The sequence below is a fragment of the Loxodonta africana genome, chromosome 7 (assembly GCF_030014295.1).
Source record: "Loxodonta africana isolate mLoxAfr1 chromosome 7, mLoxAfr1.hap2, whole genome shotgun sequence".
NCBI lineage: Eukaryota > Metazoa > Chordata > Mammalia > Proboscidea > Elephantidae > Loxodonta > Loxodonta africana.
In genome coordinates, this window is record NC_087348.1 from 75,979,583 (window position 1) to 75,996,738 (window position 17,156).

Sequence of the window (17,156 nt, forward strand, 5' to 3'; positions counted from 1 at the left end):
AATGAAGTATTTGACTTGCGTCAGACCGATTTACACAGGGTTCTCAGAATGGAAACCAGTCAAAGCCGGGGGCTACTGGTACTTGATAAAACAATAATATTTTAATTACAAATGTTTGCAAATTGAATAAATTTACAAAGTTGACTCCACTCATCCCTAATTTGAAATTTCCTTCTGGTACTATTATCAAAAGCAATTGCATTTCTATTCTTCAAACCCATTGTCATCGAGTCAATCCTGACTCATAGTGACCCTACAGGGCAGAGTAGAACTCCCCATATGCTTATCAAGAAGCAGCTGGTGGATCTGAACTGCCAGCCTTTTGGGTGGCAGCCTAGCTCTTAACCACTGCACCACCAGGGCTCCATAGTGACCCACAGATACTGTAAAACATGTAACTAACTACTCTTCTGTCTTATATATTAGCTGTTAAAAAGCTAAAAGGATAAACTAATATCCACCTATTGGCAAGTGTATTGGAAGTTGAGGTATTATTATTAAACTTCAGTTAGAGCATAGTTACTAAAGAAATGTCAGACTTTTGGCATTCACATTTTCACTCCATACTTGCCATGTAACCTTGTGCAAGCTACACACTCTCTTTCACCTGGTTTCCTCATCTACAAAATAATAAAGAGAGCAGTTACCATTATTTTATAGAAAATAAAATGGAACTATGTATGGTGGTGCAGTGGTTAAGAGCTACAGCTGATAACCAAAGGTTAGCAGTTCAAATCCACCACCTGTTCCTTGGAAACACTATGTGGCAGTTCTACTCTGTCCTATAGGGTCACTATGAGTCGGAATTGACTCAATAGCACTGGGTTTCTGGGGTATATATAGAATTCTTAGCCCTGTTTTTATCATTTATGGAACTTGTAATAAATGATAGTTTTTTCTCAAGTTTTCATCAAAAAACGTATATTTTGCTTGGTATTATACTCACCATTCCTTTTGTTATTCTAATCAGTTTCTATGTTTTTTTATTCTTTAGCTTTAAAACCACTTTAAATGCATTTTTGGAAAAAAATAATATAAAAAAGAAAATCATTGTATGTTGAATTTTCTGGCATTTTTGCCAATAACTGCATATATATAAAAAATTGCATATCAACATGTAAAGACAAATATATATTTATCACTACATATTAATACGCAATGCCACTTGAATAATATCTTTATTTATAATGACTTTCCATATGTGTATTAAAGAAAATGGAGCCCTGAAATTGATAACTTCTTTAATGCAATTTTTTCATCACAGATCTTTTTTGACACCAGCTACATTGTCTCATGGATTCCCTAGTGGATGGGAACCACACTGCAGTGACAGAGTTCATTTTATTGGGCTTAACAGAAGATCCTACCCTTCGGGTCACCCTCTTCATGGTCATCCTGTGCATCTATCTGGTGACCATATCTGGCAATCTCAGCACAATCATTCTGATCAGAATCTCTCCTCAGCTCCATCGTCCTATGTATTTTTTCCTGAGCCACTTGGCTTTGGCTGACATAGGCTTTTCATCCTCTGTCACACCCAATATGCTTGTAAACTTCCTGGTGGAGAGAAATACAATCTCCTACATTGGATGTGTGATCCAACTTGGATCAGCTGATTTCTTTGGAACAGTTGAGTGCTGTCTTCTGGCTGCCATGGCCTATGATCGCTTTGTAGCAATCTGCAACCCACTGCTTTATTCAACTAAAATGTCCACGCAAGTCTGTGATCAGTTATTTTCTGTGGCTTATGTAGGTGGTTTTCTCAATGCTTCCTCCATTATGATTTCATTCTTTTCTTTATTCTTCTGTGGACCAAATCAAGTCAATCATTTTTTCTGTGATTTTGCTCCCTTAGTTGAACTTTCCTGTTCTGATGTCAGTATCCCTGCAGTGGTCCCCTCATTTTCTGCTGGCTCCATCATTGTGGTCACAGTGTTTGTCATAGCCATCTCCTACATCTACATCCTCATCACCATCCTGAAGATGCACTCCACTGAGGGCCGCCACAAGGCCTTCTCCACCTGCACCTCCCACCTCACTGCAGTCGCTCTGTTCTTTGGGACCGTTACATTCATTTATGTGATGCCGAAGTCCAGCTACTCTACTGACCAGAACAAGGTGGTGTCTGTGGTGTACATGGTGGTGATCCCTATGTTGAACCCCCTCGTCTACAGTCTCAGGAATAATGAGATTAAGGCTGCTCTCAAGAGGCAGCTTGGTAGAAAAATATTTTCTTAACAAAACCTCTGATTTTGGAGGGGTTGATGCAGTAATATACCATTAAGGTAATATTAAATGAAGTTTGGTTCCTGTGAGCAAAATATGTCTGTATATAATTAGCCAGAATGAGCTTCATAGTATATGTGGGGGTGGATCTTCAGATAGTAATTTAGAGATAGTTAACTTTAATAAATTAAATTGATTTTAGAATTCAGAAACACAAATTGGTCCATATGAGGAAAATCTTAATCTGCTGAAGATCCTTTTCATATTTTATTCATATATTATATTTCAAAACCAATTCTAAGTCATAAATCAAGGTTATTGTATGTCCAAACTTCAAGGTTGTGTTCATTTTCAACAGCAGATTATGCTGAGGTGAGCCTGATAATCCTAGTTTTGCCTTGACTGAGTACCTTCTAAGGGGAAATAACAAAGTGGAACCAGACAGTAAAACTGCTAAAGACATGGTGCCCAGAGAAAGCATATCTGCTGGGGTTGGCCTCTATGGACTCTTTTTTTTGTGTGTGTGGAAATAATTGAGAATGTTTGTTGTTTTTATTTCTTTTTTTTTTTTTTAACTTTTATTAAGCTTCAAGTGAACGTTTACAAATCCAATCAGTCTGTCACATATAAGTTTACATACATCTCACTCCCTACTCCCACTTGCTCTCCCCCTCTTGAGTCAGCCCTTTCAGTCTCTCCTTTCATGACAATTTTGCCGGCTTCCCTCTCTCTCTATCCTCCCATCCCCCCTCCAGACAAGAGTTGCCAACACAATCTCAAGTGTCCACCTGATATAACTAGCTCACTCTTCATCAGCGTCTCTCTCCCACCCGCTGACCAGCCCCTTTCATGTCTGATGAGTTTCTTCGGGGATGGTTCCTGTCCTGTGCCAACAGAAGGTCTGGGGACCATGACCGCCGGGATTCCTCTAGTCCCAGTCAGACCATTAAGTTTGGTCTTTTTATGAGAATTTGGGGTCTGCATCCCACTGATCTCCTGCTCCCTCAGGGGTCCTCTGCTGTGCTCCCTGTCAGGGCAGTCATTGATTGTGGCCGGGCACCAACTAGTTCTTCTGGTCTCAGGATGATGTAGGTCTGTGGTTCATGTGGCCCTTTTTGTCTCTTGGGCTCTTAATTGTCGTGTGACCTTGGTGTTCTTCATTTTCCTTTGCTCCAGGTGGGTTGAGACCAATTACTGCATCTTAGATGGCCGCTTGTTAGCATTTAAGACCCCAGACGCCACATTTCAAAGTGGGATGCAGAATGATCTCATAATAGAATTATTTTGCCAATTGACTTAGAAGTCCCCGCAAACCATGTTCCCCAGACCCCCGCCCTTGCTCCCCTGACCTTTGAAGCATTCAGTTTATCCCGGAAACTTCTTTGCTTTTGGTCCAGTCCAATTGAGCTGACCTTCCATGTATTGAGTGTTGTCTTTCCTTTCACCTAAAGCAGTTCTTATCTACTGATTAATCAATAAAAAACCCTCTCCCACCCTCCCTCCCTCCCCTCCTCGTAACCACAAAAGTATGTGTTCTTCTCAGGTTTGCTATTTCTCAAGATCTTATAATAGTGGTCTTATACAATATTTGTCCTTTTGCCTCTGACTCATTTCGCTCAGCATAATGCCTTCCAGGTTCCTCTATGTTATGAAATGTTTCAGAGATTCGTCACTGTTCTTTATCGATGCGTAGTATTCCATTGTGTGAATATACCACAATTTATTTACCCATTCATCCATTGATGGACACCTTGGTTGCTTCCAGCTTTTTGCTATTGTAAACAGAGCTGCAATAAACATGGGTGTGCCTATATCTGTTTGTGTGAAGGCTCTTGTATCTCTAGGGTATATTCCGAGGAGTGGGATTTCTGGGTTGTATGGTAGTTCTATTTCTAACTGTTTAAGATAACGCCAGATAGATTTCCAAAGTGGTTGTACCATTTTACATTCCCACCAGCAATGTATAAGAGTTCCAATCTCTCCGCAGCCTCTCCAACATTTATTATTTTGTGTTTTTTGGATTAATGCCAGCCTTGTTGGAGTGAGATGGAATCTCATCGTAGTTTTAATTTGCATTTCTCTAATGGCTAATGATCGAGAGCATTTTCTCATGTATCTGTTGGCTGCCTGAATATCTTCTTTAGTGAAATGTGTGTTCATATCCTTTGCCCACTTTTTGATTGGGTTGTTTGTCTTTTGGGGGTTGAGTTTTGACAGAATCATGTAGATTTTAGAGATCAGGCACTGGTCGGAGATGTCATAGCTGAAAATTCTTTCCCAGTCTGTAGGTGGTCTTTTTACTCTTTTGGTGAAGTCTTTAAATGAGCATAGGTGTTTGATTTTTAGGAGCTCCCAGTTATCGGGTTTCTCTTCATCATTTTTGGTAATGTTTTGTATTCTGTTTATGCCTTGTATTAGGGCTCCTAGGGTTGTCCCTATTTTTTCTTCCATGATCTTTATCGTTTTAGTCTTTATGTTTAGGTCTTTGATCCACTTGGAGTTAGTTTTTGTGCATGGTGTAAGGTATGGGTCCTGTCTCATTTTTTTTGCAAATGGATATCCAGTTATGCCAGCACCATTTGTTAAAAAGGCTATCTTTTCCCCAATTAATTGACACTGGTCCTTTGTCAAATATCAGCTGCTCATACGAGGATGGATCTATGTCTGGGTTCTCAATTCTGTTCCATTGGTCTATGTGCCTGTTGTTGTACCAGTACCAGGCTGTTTTGACTACTGTGGCTGTATAATAGGTTCTGAAATCAGGTAGAGTGAGGCCTCCCACTTTCTTCTTCTTTTTCAGTAATGCTTTGCTTATCCGGGGCTTCTTTCCCTTCCATATGAAATTGGTGATTTGTTTCTCTATCCCCTTAAAATATGACATTGGAATTTGGATCGGAAGTGCGTTATATGTATAGATGGCTTTTGGTAGAATAGACATTTTTACTATGTTAAGTCTTCCTATCCATGAGCAAGGTATGTTTTTCCACTTAAGTATGTCCTTTTGAATTTCTTGTAGTAGAGCTTTGTAGTTTTCTTTGTATAGGTCTTTTACATCCTTGGTAAGATTTATTCCTAAGTATCTTATCTTCTTGGGGGCTACTGTGAATGGTATTCATTTGATTATTTCCTCTTCAGTGTTCTTTTTGTTGATATAGAGGAATCCAAGTGATTTTTGTATGTTTATTTTATAACCTGAGACTCTGCCAAACTCTTCTATTAGTTTCGGTAGTTTTCTGGAGGATTCCTTAGGGTTTTCTGTGTATATAATCATGTCATCTGCAAATAGTGATAACTTTACTTCCTCCTTGCCAATCCGGATACCTTTTATTTCTTTGTCTAGCCTAATTGCCCTGGCTAGGACTTCCAGCACGATGTTGAATAAGAGCGGTGATAAAGGGCATCCTTGTCTGGTTCCCGTTCTCAAGGGAAATGCTTTCAGGTTCTCTCCATTTAGAGTGATATTGGCTGTTGGCTTTGCATAGATGCCTTTTATTATGTTGAGGAATTTGCCTTCAATTCCTATTTTGGTAAGAGTTTTTATCATGAATGGGTGTTGGACTTTGTCAAATGCCTTTTCTGCATCAATTGATAAGATCATGTGGTTTTTGTCTTTTGTTTTATTTATGTGATGGATTACATTAATGGTTTTCCTGATATTAAACCAGCCTTGCATAAAACCTGGTATAAATCCCACTTGATCATGGTGAATGATTTTTTTCATGTGTTGTTGGATTCTACTGGCTAGAATTTTGTTGAGGATTTTTGCATCTATGTTCATGAGGGATACTGGTCTATAATTTTCTTTTTTTGTAATGTCTTTACCTGGTTTTGGTATCAGGGAGACGGTGGCTTCTTAGAATGAATTGGGTAGTATTCCGTCATTTTCTGTGCTTTGGAATACCTTCACAAGTAGTGGTGTTAACTCTTCTCTGAAAGTTTGGTAGAACTCTGCAGTGAAGCCTTCCGGGCCAGGGCTTTTTTTTGTTGGGAGTTTTTTGATTACCGTTTCAATCTCTTTTTTTGTTTTGGGTCTATCTAGTTGTTCCACTTCTGAATGTGTTAGTTTAGGTAGGTAGTGTTTTTCCAGGAATTCATCCATTTCTTCTAGGTTTTCAAATTTGTTAGAGTACAATTTTTCATAATAACCTGAAATGATTCTTTTAATTTCATTTGGTTCTGTTGTGATGTGGTCCTTCTCGTTTCTTATTCGGGTTATTTGTTTCCTTTCCTGTATTTCTTTAGTCAGTCTAGCCAATGGTTTATCAATTTTGTTAATTTTTTCAAAGAACCAGCTTTTGGCTTTGTTAATTCTTTCAATTGTTTTTCTGTTCTCTAATTCATTTAGTTCAGCTCTAATTTTTATTATTTGTTTTCTTCTGGTGCCTGATGGATTCTTTTGTTGCTCACTTTCTATTTGTTCAAGTTGTCGGGACAGTTCTCTGATTTTGGCTCTTTCTTCTTTTTGTATGTGTGCATTTATCGATATAAATTGGCCTCTGAGCACTGCTTTTGCTGTGTCCCAGAGGTTTTGATAGGAAGTATTTTCATTCTCGTTGCTTTCTAAGAATTTCCTTATTCCCTCCTTGATGTCTTCTATAACCCAGTCTTTTTTCGGGAGGGTATTGTTCAGTTTCCAAGTATTTGATTTCTTTTCCCTAGTTTTTCTGTTATTGATCTCTAGTTTTATTGCCTTGTGGTCTGAGAAGATGCTTTGTAATATTTCGATGTTTTGGACTCTGCAAAGGTTTGTTTTATGACCTAATATGTAGTCTATTGTAGAGAATGTTTCATGTGCGCTAGAAAAAAAAGTACATTTTGTAGCAGTTGGGTGGAGAGTTCTGTATAAGTCAATGAGGTCAAGTTGGTTGATTGTTGTAAGTAGGTCTTCCGTGTCCCTATTGAGCTTTTTACTGGATGTCCTGTCCTTCTCCGAAAGTGGTGTGTTGAAGTCTCCTACTATAATTGTGGAGGTTTCTATCTCACTTTTCAATTCTGTTAAAATTTGATTTATGTATCTTGCAGCCCTGTCATTGGGTGCATAAATATTTAATATGGTTATGTCTTCCTGTTCAATTGTCCCTTTTATCATTATATAGTGTCCTCCTTTATCCTTTGTGGTGGATTTAAGTCTAAAGTCTATTTTGTCAGAAATTAATATTGCTACTCCTCTTCTTTTTTGCTTATTGTTTGCTTGATATATTTTTTTCCATCCTTTGAGTTTTAGTTTGTTTGTGTCTCTAAGTCTAAGGTGTGTCTCTTGTAGGCAGCATATAGATGGATCGTGTTTCTTTATCCAGTCTGTGACTCTCTGTCTCTTTATTGGTGCATTTAGTCCATTTACATTCAGCATAGTTATAGATAAATAAGTTTTTAGTGCTGTCATTTTGATGCCTTTTTATGTGTGTTGTTGAAAATTTCATTTTTCCACATACTTTTTTGTGCTGAGGCATTTTTCTTAGTAAATTGTGAGATCCTCATTTTCATAGTGTTTGACTTTATGTTAGTTGAATCATTACGTTTTTCTTGGCTTTTATCTTGAGTTATAGAGTTGTTATACCTTTTTGTGGTTACCTTATTATTTACCCCTATTTTTCTAAGTAAAAACCTAACTTGTATTGTTCTATATCGCCTTGTATCACTCTCCATATGGCAGTTCAATGCCTCCTGTATTTAGTCCCTCTTTTTGATTATTGTGATCTTTTACCTATTGACTTCCATGATTCCCTGTTATGTGTATTTATTTTTTTAATTAATCTTAATTTGTTTGTTTTTGTGCTTTCCCTATTTGAGTTGATATCAGGACGTTCTGTTTTGTGACATTGTGTTGTGCTGATATCTGATATTATTGGTTCTCTGACCAAACAATATCCTTTAGTATTTCTTGTAGCTTTGGTTTGGTTTTTGCAAATTCTCTAAACTTGTGTTTATCTGTAAATATCTTAATTTCGCCTTCATATTTCAGAGAGAGTTTTGCTGGATATATGATCCTTGGCTGGCAGTTTTTCTCCTTCAGTGTTCTGTATATGTCGTCCCATTCCCTTCTTGCCTGCATGGTTTCTGCTGAGTAGTCTGAACTTATTTTTATTGATTCTCCCTTGAAGGAAACCTTTCTTTTCTCCCTGGCTGCTTTTAAAATTTTCTGTTTATCTTTGGTTTTGGCGAGTTTGATGATAATATGTCTTGGTGTTTTTCTTTGTGAATCAATCTTAAATGGGGTTCGATGAGCATCTTGGATAGATATCCTTTCGTCTTTCATGATGTCAGGGAAGTTTTCTTCAGGAGTTCTTCAACTATTTTCTCTGTGTTTTCTGTCCCCCCTCCCTGTTCTGGGACTCCAATCACCCGCAGGTTATCTTTCTTGATAGAGTCACACATGATTCTTAGGGTTTCTTCATTTTTTTAAATTCTTTTATCTGATTTTTTTTCAGCTATGTTGGTGTTGATTCCCTGGTCCTCCAGATGTCCCAGTCTGCATTCTAATTGCTCGAGTCTGCTCCTCTGACTTCCTATTGCATTGTCTAATTCTGTAATTTTATTGTTAATCTTTTGGATTTCTGAATGCTGTCTCTCTATGGATTCTTGCAACTTATTAATTTTTCCAGTATGTTCTTGAATAATCTTTTTGAGTTCTTCAACAGTTTTATCAGTGTGTTCCTTGGCTTTTTCGGCAGTTTGCCTTATTTCGTTTGTGATGTCTTGAAGCATTCTGTAAATTAGTTTTTTATATTCTGTATCTGCTAATTCCAGGATTGTATGTTCATTTGGGAAAGATTTTGATTCTTTTGTTTGGGGGGTTGGAGAAGCTGTCATGGTCTGCTTCTTTAAGTGGCTTGATATGGATTGTTGTCTCTGAGCCATCACTGGGAAACTAGTTTTTCCAGAAAATCCACTAAAAAAAATGCAGTCAGATCCCTATCAGAGTTCTCCCTCTGGCTCAGGCTATTCGGATGTTAATGAAGCCTCCTGGGGATGGTGGGGGAGGGAACAGAGAGATGGGAGAGTAGCACCTCAGAATATAGCCAGAGTTGCTTGTCTTGCTTGGAATGACTATTATATCTGTGATTCCCGTGGGGTGCGTTGCCTATGTGTGCTGGCTGTGTGGATATTGCCCCCAGGGGGTCTGGCCCACTGGAGTCACGGTCAGATCCTCCGCTTCCAGCCCCACGCCCAGCGTCAAGGCTCCCCTGCTGGGACGGTGCACTCTCGACTCCAAAATCAGTCGCTGCCTCCCTGGGACTTCTCTTCCCTCCAGCCGCGTTGCCGTGCCGCCTCTGAGAACCGGTTGGGCCCCCTCCCGGGGTTAGTTCAGGTGGGTGGAGCAGCTCCCCGTGCTTGTGCCGTGACCGAGTGTCCCGGCTGGGACGCTGTTCTCCCCGCTCCAATACCATTCGCTGCCTCCCGGGGACTTTTCCTACCGGCTGCGTCCCACGCCACCCGCCCGAACCAGCTGGGCCCCTCCCGGGGTTAGTTCAGGGGAGTGGAGCAGCTCTCCGTGTTTATGCCGTACCTGCGTCCAGTCCAAATCCCGGCGGGATGGTTCCCCGGCTGGGACGCTGCTCTCCCGTTCCAAGACCGGTCACTGCCTCCCGGGGATTCCTCCTACCAGCTGCTTCCCACGCCGCCCGCGGAACAGGCTGGTCCCCCTCCCGGGGTTAGTTCAGGGGGGTGGAGCTGCTCTCTGTGCTTGTGCCGTACCTGACTGGTACACTGGCTCCAGGCTCTGAAAACAATCACTGCTTCCCCGTATTAGTTCGTTCTCCGTCTCTAAATCTTTGTTTGTTGTTCAGGGTTCGTAAATTGTTATGTATGTGATCGATTCACTTGTTTTTCCGTGTCTTTGTTGTAAGAGGGATCCGAGGTAGCGTCTGCCTAGTCCGCCATCTTGGCTCCGCCTCTCTATGGACTCTTAAAATTCCAGCGTGTGTTTCTTGGTTCTGACTCTGGCCTTAGATATAAGGGGTCCCCAGAGGGGATGAGGATGAGACCACCCCGACTAACCTGTGTATTAGTTAATCATATCAGAAGAGATGACTTCCTCCGAGGGAATAAACAGGGTTTCCAAACTCATCAGGGATTGAGCAGAACAAAAGCAAAAAAGGATTTCCAGGAGAATCCAGCAAACTGGTGACATTGAGTCTCTGAGGAAGAAACTCCTGGAGGAATTTATGATCAGGTCCACATCCTGCTCATAAAACTCCAGGGGACGGGACTGTTTCTCAGCTGAAATAGTGACTGCCCCTCTGGACAGACTAAATTCACCTCTATATGCTGATGACTGCTACATTTACTTCTGTATCCTGTCCCCACTTAATGATTTAGACACAAATTGCATCTTTTTGTAAACAGAAATAAAGGGCATATCTTATTGAGGGTTCTGTAGAGAAACAGAACCAGTAGAAAGAGAAAAAGAGAGAATAGACCTTTGAGTCTTCTGTTCCAGCATTGAAGGTTTTGGTCATTTTAAGCAACTCTCATGGTGAACACAGCTAAAGGGAGAGAGGGATTTTTCTAGAGGAATTTCTCACATGATTATGGGAGCTAAACGTGTTGCTGTCAATTGATTGAGACTCATGGTAATACATGTGTTATAGACTAGAACCGTTCCATATGGTTTTCTTGGCTGTAATCTTTATGGAAGCAGATTGCCAGGTCTTGGGTGGGTTAGAATTGTCATCTTCTAGGTTAGTAGATGAAAGCAAACATTTTACGCCACCAAGGGTTGGGAATATATGTAAATAACATTTTTATGGTCCAGTTGATTTCAACTTAATAGCCCCATAGAGTTTCAAAGGCTGTAATCTTCATGGAAATAGACTGCCACATTTTTCCCCTGCTTAGTGGCTGAGTTTGAACTGCCAACCTTTTGGTTATTAGCTGAGTGCTTAACCACTGCACACCCAGAGAGAGATTGATTTTGAGAAATTGGCTCACAAGATTGGGCAGGCTTGGAAATCCAAAATCCATATGTCTACTTACAGTGTTGAAGCTGAATCCTTCTTCTTCAGGAAATCATAGTTTGCTTGTAAGGCCTTCAAGAGTTTGGATGAAGCACATCCACATTATGGAGGGTAATCTGCTTAGTTTAAGGTTAATTGATTTAACGTTAATCACATGTGAATAGCTTTATAGCAACATCTAGACTAGTGTTTCTCCAAACAACTGGACACCATAGCCTATTCATATTGAAATGAAATTAATCATCACAGGGCATTAATCATCTCATTCATTACAAATTTACACTGAGTGTTTCTAATATCTCCGGTACTGTGTAGGCTATTGAAATATAAGTGACAGACAAAGGTGTCTGCCTTCCTGGAATTAATGTTCTTACAGTGGAGACACACCACAAAACTAACAAGTATGTAATTTGGACCGTTAGAAGTTGGTGAGTGCTGTAGAGATGTGGAGAAAGAGAAAGCAAAGCAGAGTAAAGGAGACTGACATGTCAGTGTAGACCTCGCTGAGAAGGTAACATGTAAACAACGGATCAAAGGAGGTGAAGACACCTCATGCCAGCTGTGTCGCTTCCTCTGTACACACATACAGTTGACCTTTGAGGCTTCTGTTCCAGCAATGATAGGCTTGGTAATTTTAATCAATTCTCATGATGAACACAAACAAAATAAAGCTTGATGAAATGTTAAATACATCATAAAATCACATTAGAGCGTACAGGATAATAAGTGAGAACCCAGATAAACCATGATTACCCAGAGAGGTGAGCTTTGCACTCAAAAATGCTTTTTCAGTGAGGAGATTTGAGAAGCAGAAGAAAAAGCTAAGAACTGGGGCTGTGAGTTTAGTGTTTTTTGTAGTGACAATGGCAGAAGTCAAAGCCTAGGGTATGTCCAGGTGAGAAGCCTAATTCATACACCTCATATACACCGAGGTGGTAGGGAGAAACACAAAGTAAACAAGCCTTTGCACAGATTTGCATCCCTGGAAATCTAGGGGAAGTCAAACCTGGAACTTGGGTTAAGGTGGGCTAAGGCAATGTGACTCTAATAAATACATGAACATCCTATCTGGAGAAAGGTCTTAATTCCAAGCCTTTTTTTCCTGCCAATAATTATGGCCAACAAAGAGTGAAAACTTATGCCCAGCACAAAAGAAATCAAGAGACTAAAGACGGAAACCAGAAGGAAGAACAAATAACAGAAACACAATCACTGAGACTAAGATAAAGGAATTAACAGATTGAGACTATAATACTGCTAAGCTTAAAGAAAGAATAGAAACTTAGAAACAAATACAATCAACCAAACAATACATTAGCAAACCAAATCAAAAAACATGATCAAGTGAGATTTATCCCAGGAATGCAAGGTGGTTCAACATTAGAAATTCAATCAATGTAATACAGCAAACTATTGGAACAACAGAAAGGACCACTTGTTTATTCAATCAGTATAGAAAAGGCATTTGACAAAATTCAACACCTTTTCATGATAAAAACACCAAACAAGATAGGAATATAAGGGAAATGAGTTTCTTTGTGGAGTCTTTTCCTTGCTTCTGCATAAGAGAGAGAGGAAGAAATCAGCTTGGGAGTTTTTTTTTCCCAGGCCCTAAGGAGTTGTTACAGTTTCCCTTATTACAGTTACCCAGGGAAAAGCCAGGCCCTGCCAGTAGAAAATATCAGTTATGCAAATAGATGGAGCCACATGAGGGGGGATTGGTCAGTTTAGTCCAGTGAGGGGATTGGTCAGTTATTATGCAAAGAGAGTGTGTAAAATCTGCCCAATAAGATTAAGCCACTTGCCTATATAAGCACCTACCATAGAGAGGTTGAGGGGGTATCTCACTACCATCAAGAAGAGCCTGCGTTCCTGTGCTGAGAACCTCCCAGACCCAGGAGACAGAGCTGTAACACTGAAGACCAGCAGGAGATGGCATGGCGGGCTTCCTGGCCATGGATTGAAGTGGCTACAGTGTACTTGCTGACTCATGGAAAAAGAGAACTGAGGGCCTTTACATATGAGGCTTCCTCTGTAGTGGGGTGTCTCCAGGCACTGCTGGTGGAGCTAATAAGGTCCAGCCCAGGCCTTAGCAGGGGCAAAGGCCAGGCCCAGGTTGGGACAGAGGCCAGGACAGCAGGGGCAGAGGTAGAAGACAGGCTCAAGCCCTGAGAGTGAGGGCCTGATATCAGCAGCCAAACAGAAGCTGTCCTGATTGAATAACTATATCCTGAGTTATTCCTGTCACTTCTCTGTATGTGGACTTTCAACCTTAAAACTAAGCTACTGGCACAATTGAAATGGATGACTTCCGGCCTAAATTTTAACTCCATTCTGAGTTAAAGTGAAATCTTCACTTCTACTGTTCTAAAGAGAAAATTCAGCCTTTTTTGTCAACATTTAACTGTGTGTAACATAAAGGGAGCAAGAGTCAGGATTTCTGGCTCCGATGAGGAAATGTTTATTGGAGTTTATTAAGAATGATTATTCAGTTTGGTCTTAAAAGAGTGCCTATCTCAAGCATGTCCATGGAGATTAGGACATAGGATTAGAAAATTGATAATGTTTAGATGAAGCCTATAACTGTCTCACGACTCTGTAACCAAGATGAGGTAAATGTGAACCAAGTATTAATCAAACTACATTTTCACTCACTGGAATCTTCCGCTCCATTTCTGCTAACTCTTTGTAAACCCGAAACTAAGTAAAGTCATAAGCCTGTTAGCTTAAGAAGAGGGAAAGGCAGATGTAGCACTGTAGTTAAAATGACTGCCAACAGATTGCCTTTTTCAACAAATCTCAGAATGTAACAGTCTTAGAACATAGCAAATAGACTTAACCTATGTTAAGAAGAATGTCTTGGTCAAACATGTTAGACAGGTTAGAAATTAATGTTAGGAAAGCTTGTAGTTTAAGAAAACCCTTGTAATTTTTTGCCATGAAACACCCCACCATCCCCATCTGCAGTCCTTTCTTTGCCCCATCTGATAAAACCTCACTGTTCTCCCTGCAGTTTGGAACACACTATAGCATCTTGCTTGGGTGCTTGTGTGTTTGCCCGTTTTGTGAAATGTTTTATCCTTCAGTAAAGCTCTTTGTTTTTATTTCTCAAAAAAAAAAAAACCAGAAAATGAAACCCATTGCCATCGAGTCGATTCCAACTAGCAGAGTGTAAATCTGGTGTTTTACCAAGACACTTCCAAGTTAACCCATGTTACTTCCTTAATAAACCATGTAACTGTGAGTGTGGCCTGTGAGTTCTGTGTGGCCATTGCAACAAATTATCAAACCCAGCAGGGAAGTAGAGAGTGCAGTGGGGAGGACAGCTGGTGTCAGAATTAGTAAAAAGTTTGAAGAGTGGAAGTGTGTCTGACCTCAACCTCATATGAATCAGCTTTGTGCTGATGCTGATTCTCATCCCCCCTGAAGTTAAACAAGGTCCAACACCATTGCTATTTCATTGCAGAAGGTGAAAGACTTGTACATAAAACACTGGAAGACATTACTAAAAGACATTTCGAAAAAGACCTAAATAAATGAAAGGACAGTCCGTGTTCATGGATTAGAAGGCTTAACATAGCTAACATGTCAATACTACCCAAAGCAATCTACAAATTCAATGCAATCCCCATCAAAATTCCAACAGCCCTTTTCTTGCAGAAATGAAAAACCAATTCTCAAATTTATATGGAAGGAGAAGGAACCCCAAATAGCTAAAGCAATCCTGAAAAAGAACGAAGTTGGAGGACTCAGGCTTCCTGATTTCAAAACTTATTATAAAGCCACAGTAATTACAACAGCCTGGGACTGCTATAATAATAGACATATAGGCCAATGGAACAGCACTGTGAGTCCAGAAACAAAATCATACATCTATGACCAAATGATTTTTGACAAAGGTGCTAAGTCTATTTAGTGGGGAAGAAGTCTTTTTAATAAATTGTGCTAGAAAAATTGGATTTTCATGTGCAGAAAAATGAATCACAATCCAGGCCTCATACTACACACACAGAAAAAAAAAACTAAAATAGATGAAAAACCAAAATATGAAGCCAGAAAATTCTTACATGAAAATATAGGGACACAGCTACACGATGTAATTCTTAATGATGGATTATCAGATATGACAGCAAAAGAATCACTGAAGAGGACGTTCAAATGGCTTAAAAACACATGAAAAGATGCTCAACATACATTAGTCATTGTTGTTAGGTGCTGTCTAGTTGCTTATTAGTATTTGTATAGGACGGGGTGATGGGCCATTATTTCTCTAATGAGCCACTTCCCACTTCCCCCAAGGGAGCATCATGAGGACTTTATAAATTGAGGATTAACAAGAGAATTATATTGAGTCTTTGGGTTGAAGGCACTTGCTTCTACTGTTATCCCTGTAGTCACATAAGCCACAAACCAGTAGTCATCCCTTGGAGGCATGTAGTATGAAACACTGTCTTATTTGTAAATCATTTGTTTACTTCATAGTTCTCAACCAATACAACTTTTAAGATATTTTTTATAAATTTTGCTAGAAAATTACATACCTGTCTTCAGTAATTTTATTATTAAAAATTCAACTTTGTATGGTGTCCCACCTCATATTCCCCAAAGTATTGAATGGAGTTTCTTCCACTAACAAGCAAATACTTATAAAATGAACAGGCTGAATGAGTGAAGATAAAATTACCTTTTATATATGAACTTTAGTATCCCTTAAGATGAAATATCAAAGTAAATGAAAAACAAACATTTAGTTATGAGAATTATACCCCAATAATTGTCAAAGGGAAGTGCACCAACACCTACCTAGAAACAAAATAAATAGGCCACTTGGGAATTGACAGAACCCTTAAGACTAGTTCTGCACGTGTGATTTGAACTGTTCAATTTCTGCGGGAGAACGTGATCATGATCTTTGGTGCTTTGAACTCACATTTGAATCTTCAGAGATTTATCGTCAAAGGCAAACAATAATGGAAAGATAGCAGGGTTGCTATAAATACAATGACTTTGGATTTATTACTGAAAGATGAACGAGTTATTTCAAGACGTAAGATTTTCGCATCTGTGAGTGAAACTAACATACTGATTCATAATTTACCACTGAGAACACTTTGCTGTCTAAGATTGTGTGCGTAATCACAAGCCATAGTTGGGAAACCAGGCAGATGTAATCAAGCAGTCAGCTAGCAAGTAACCTTGAATTCACTTAAGTTTCCAGTCAGTTTAGTGTGAGAAAATGAGCTTAATTCCAATTACCAGGACTCCTTAAGTCCAGTCGCTCATATAATCTTTAACACTGTCTACACACAACATTCAGCCACAATGCTAATGAATTCATTAGTTTCTAGATTCTTTGACAGTTTATTATTTTAAACATCTTTGAGAAAGATTTACTTTATGGTTCTGAGTGCTCTAGGATCACAGTCAACAAGACACAATAGACAAAGCCCAGGATAAAAAGCAGGAAAATTTGCAGATGAGGTCAACCTGGCCACTAGCTGGGTGATCCCAGCTAAACTTCTTAACTCGTGAGGCTATCCTTTATTCAGGCTGTACATTATGCCAGAAATAATATTATTTCATTCTATAATACTCCAATTAGAAAACATTGTTACAGTAGAAAATGATTTGATTTGTTTGGATAATTGTACTTTAATTACATCCTGAATATCAGTCATATAGTGTTTTGTATGGTGATTACATGGATATTTCACACTCCTTTATAAAACAATAATATTTTAACTACAGATATTTAGTAAATTTACAAAAGGTGTCTAAGCCCGCCCATCACCGTTGAGTCGATTTCTATTCACTAATATGAAATTACCCTGTTGTATTACTACCAAGAGCACTTGTATTTCACCCACTAGTACAAGTTGCTTAAACTCCTTATTCTCAGTTTTCTCAGGTGAAAAATAAGGATAATAAAAGTAGGTAACCTCATGAAATTGCTGTAATTGTGATGATTTGAAT

At 39.3% G+C, this 17,156-nt stretch overlaps 1 protein-coding gene across 1 annotated transcript; it reads left to right on the forward strand.

Moving 5' to 3' along the window:
* The first annotated feature begins 1,293 nt into the window (after positions 1 to 1,293).
* Positions 1,294 to 2,238, forward strand: LOC135231951 (olfactory receptor 5P76-like). Its single transcript, XM_064289185.1, has one exon. It carries the CDS (start codon positions 1,294 to 1,296, stop codon positions 2,236 to 2,238), a length of 945 nt encoding a protein of 314 aa, XP_064145255.1.
* Positions 2,239 to 17,156: the final 14,918 nt, after the last annotated feature.